Source organism: Halyomorpha halys, unplaced genomic scaffold, assembly GCF_000696795.3.
Source record: "Halyomorpha halys isolate HHAL.00 unplaced genomic scaffold, Hhal_1.1 Scaffold1342.1, whole genome shotgun sequence".
In the NCBI taxonomy this organism is placed as follows: domain Eukaryota; kingdom Metazoa; phylum Arthropoda; class Insecta; order Hemiptera; family Pentatomidae; genus Halyomorpha; species Halyomorpha halys.
The window spans coordinates 241,120-244,915 of record NW_027111782.1 but is presented as its reverse complement, the minus strand read 5'-3'; the positions used below and the strand labels follow the sequence as shown (position 1 = coordinate 244,915).

The 3,796-nt window shown below is 31.5% G+C and overlaps 1 protein-coding gene across 1 annotated transcript in view; it reads left to right on the top strand.

The window, feature by feature from the left end:
- rg (rugose) overlaps window positions 1–3,796 on the top strand; it is a gene marked incomplete in the record, with an annotated part of 134,311 nt that overhangs the window by 84,769 nt on the left and 45,746 nt on the right. Inside the window, 1 exon segment of the mRNA XM_067049779.1 lies at window positions 569–724. Within this exon segment, the coding sequence (XP_066905880.1) occupies window positions 569–724 (156 nt within the window).

The following is a 3,796-nucleotide window of genomic DNA, read 5'->3' as shown; positions in this document are numbered from 1 at the left end:
CTTATGTTTTTGTTTTCCTTATGTAACTATGTGTTTGTATCTTTTTTAGCCCTGACGAAGCCCTGCAACGTTGGGCGAAACGTTGGCTCATTAAAATAGTATAATTCTACTATTTGAGTTTTTTTGACCGCACCCGGACCATATTCCTTTCATCATTATTTTTTGTTATTAATTTTACTTTTCTCTTTTAATAAGAAGCATTATTCTTATCTATTTATTTTATCTCCCCCCCCTTTAATTATAACATTGCATATAGTTAGGAGTGTCTTCTGTACGATACTATACCCCCTCCCCCATAATCAACTGTTAAAAAAAAATATATATAATGTAACGGTTATATCAACCATGTAAGGTCCACCAGGCCTATCTGGTATAAAATAAATTAAATAATAAAACTTAATATGTCTAATTCAGTCACTGTAGTGTTATTATTTCAACTATTTTTACTGAGTACTGTTTATTCTATCCAGGCATTGTGCAGCCTTTTAACTTCCAACTAGATGTGACATTATGTTACTAACTAAGTACTTATAGTATTACAATAATTATTGAATGATGATTATTTCAGGTTTCATATGAAGAATTCAAGTTACAATTTGCTCAGATGTATGAACATTATGAAAGACAAAGGTCAGATAATATAACAGATCCTGCTTTGAGACAACAGCGACCCATCAGCACTATATCTGGCTGGGAACAACAAGCTACAAGAACGGTCTATGAGGTAAAAGTTTTGTTAGTTTCTTAGCTTAGATTATGATAACAATTAATTGAATAATAATTTTCCTAATTGGAGAAGTAAATTATAAAGGAAGATGGCAGTTAGTGCTTGCTTCAGTTATTAATGGCTCAAAGAAAGTGGGTTTCCGATTTCCAAATGCCTAATTGCACAAGTAGGCTTCATCAGTCTAATCAAGAAGTTATTACGATATCACCTCAGTGCTCAGTTGTTGAGAAAAGTTTGTTATAATCCTATCATTTTTATTTTGATTATTATATTTATTTTTATCTTTATTGTCTTTTTTTTTTATATAAAGGAATTATGGGAACAGATAAAATATATTTGAAAGAAATGGAAAATAAAATTTAGAATATATTAAACAATAATTATTATTTGAATAGATTACTTAATGAATTATTGTTGACATGCATAAATAAAATTAAAGTATTGGATAATAATATAGATATATAAAAAGAAAGAACTATAAACAATAAAATTATGAATAAATATAATAAAAAAAAAAAATGAAGGCCTAACGAACCCAAAGGTTCGATATCGATACCACTAAATGCTCTCTACATACATCCTTCCAGTGATGCCCCTCCAAACCCAATTCTACCAAATCAGTTTTAAGGCAATCCTCCCATCTACGTTTCGGTCTACCCCTCGAACTTTTACCCCCTCGGTTCAGTGCTAATTAACAGTTTAGGGATCCCCTTGTTACTAAGCCCTACAACCTTACACGCCACTCTTATACGCTGCATTGCTATAACTTGAATTATATTTACCAGGTGTAGGTCCCTTAATTTAGCGTTGTGTAATCGTCTAGAGTCTCCTGTTAATTCATCCTTTTTCGGTCTGAATATTTTGCGTAATACTTTATTTTTGAAAAATCTTAAGGCTCTGTTCAACCCTTATTGTAAAAGGCCATGTCTCGCATTCATAAAGAACAGTAGGAAGTATAATAGTTTTGTAAATTCTAATTTTTAAGTTTTTCGATAGAAGGCGCGATCTAAGGAGTTTCAAAATTTAAAAATAACAAGCATTTCCCGCCTTCAACCTAGCTTTTATTTCCTCATCAATTTTGTTTTTCTAGTTACCGTAGAACCTAAATACTTAAACCTATCTACCTGTTCATACGTAATTCCTCCTATATCTATATCACCGTAATTGCTCGTGTTTCTACTGCTAACCATATATTTTGTTTTATCTGTATTTATTTCAAGACCTAATTCCTTACTGGAGTTTATTAGCGTGATTGTATTTAGTTCTATAATTTCTTTGTCCTCACCCAATAAAACCAAATCATCAGCATACCCAAGCACCGATATTTTACTACCCAAAGTTAAACCCTTTTCAGTTTTCATCACACTTTTAATGACGTATTCTAGTGCTAGATTAAATAAGATAGGTGATAAAGAATCACCTTGTTTTAAAACCGATCGGACCTAGAATTTCTCAGAATAATGATTACCGATTCATTATTAAACTTATTAAACGTTTCGGTCATGCACATTTGTACGAGATTTATTAACTTCTTTGGTATTCCCTGTTCAATCCGAATATTATAAAGTTTCTGGCGGCCAATAGAATTGTAAGACTTTTGGAAATCCATATAAAGCTGATGAACTACCCCGTTGTATTCCAACTTTTTTTGCAAGATTTTCCGTAATAAAAAAATTTGATCAATAGTTAAACGGTTTCGTCTTAAACCACATTGGTAGTCTCTGATAATTTCATCAGCATATTCCGTGATTCGACTAGTTAAGATTAGCGTAAATATTTTATAACATACAGGAAGGAGAGAAATTCCTTGATAGTTATTACAATCCATTGTTGGTCCCTTTTTGTAAACTGGAATAAGTAGGGACTTCCTCCGTTCCTCAGGCATCTCCTTAATTTCCCAGATCTTTTTAACCAAAAGGTGTGTTCTAGAAACTCTAATTTCACCACATGCCTTGATTAGTTCACTAGGAATATTGTCAGTTCCCACTGCTTTGTAAGGTTTTAATTTTGTGATGGCCATTTTGACTTCCTCCTTACTCAGTTCTTCTATCCACGGTTCAGCACTCTGATATTCAGTCAGAGGAGATTGATAATTACTTCCCGTATTCAGAATACTGTCAAAGTGTTTCTTAAACGTATCCAAAATATCTACCGGATTAGCTAATATATTATTACTTTTATCTCTTATTTCCGTCACTACAGGGGGAATTTCCGGGATTGGTTTGTACCTTTTTACATTTCTCTGACTTCATTTTCGATTTTGTTATTTTCTATTTTTATTAACAAAAAAATACAAATAATTAAAGAATAAAAAAAAAATACAAATCTTTTTTTCTGTACTAATTTTACTTCGCAATGCAAGTGACTTTGGTACACCCTTTTTTTATCATGGATTCCAAGGATATAAATTATGTACCATTGTCATCCGTTCTTTTCACTCCTTAGAGGTTCCAGAAGGCTCCACAGGATGTAGAAAAAATTTTTTTTTCAATAATTTTGTCTAATTGAAGAAAACGTTGCTAATTGGATTTCTCGATTTAAAAAGCCCTTTTTCAATATCTTTCACAGACTGAATTGTCTGAACCATTAAAGAAAACAATAATAGGGTACATAAAACATATTTTGTTGGTTGAAAAAATATTTATTTTTCAATATGGGTTGTAACCCAGAAACACGATGTGGATCCTACCCCAGGAATATCTCACAGGAGATGTCAACATCCCCAGAAACAAATTCTCTTAGCCTTACTTGAACAGCTTCATGACAAAATAACATTTTCTGCAGTCTATAATTTGGAACCACTTTAGAATAATATTATTAACATAGTTGGGTAAACATTATTCGATTGACGAGAGACGAATACATTTTTATTCGTGAATTTTCTACTTGAATAATCAATTATTCAAAAAAAAAAAATACGATTAACAATCCGAATACTTTTGTATTCGTCATTATTTTATGGACAAATAATGTCTTATTCGAAAAAATTAAATGATTAACCATCCGAATACATTTGTACTCATATTAAGACAACATTTTTTGTCTTACAGACCTATGGCGGTACATATA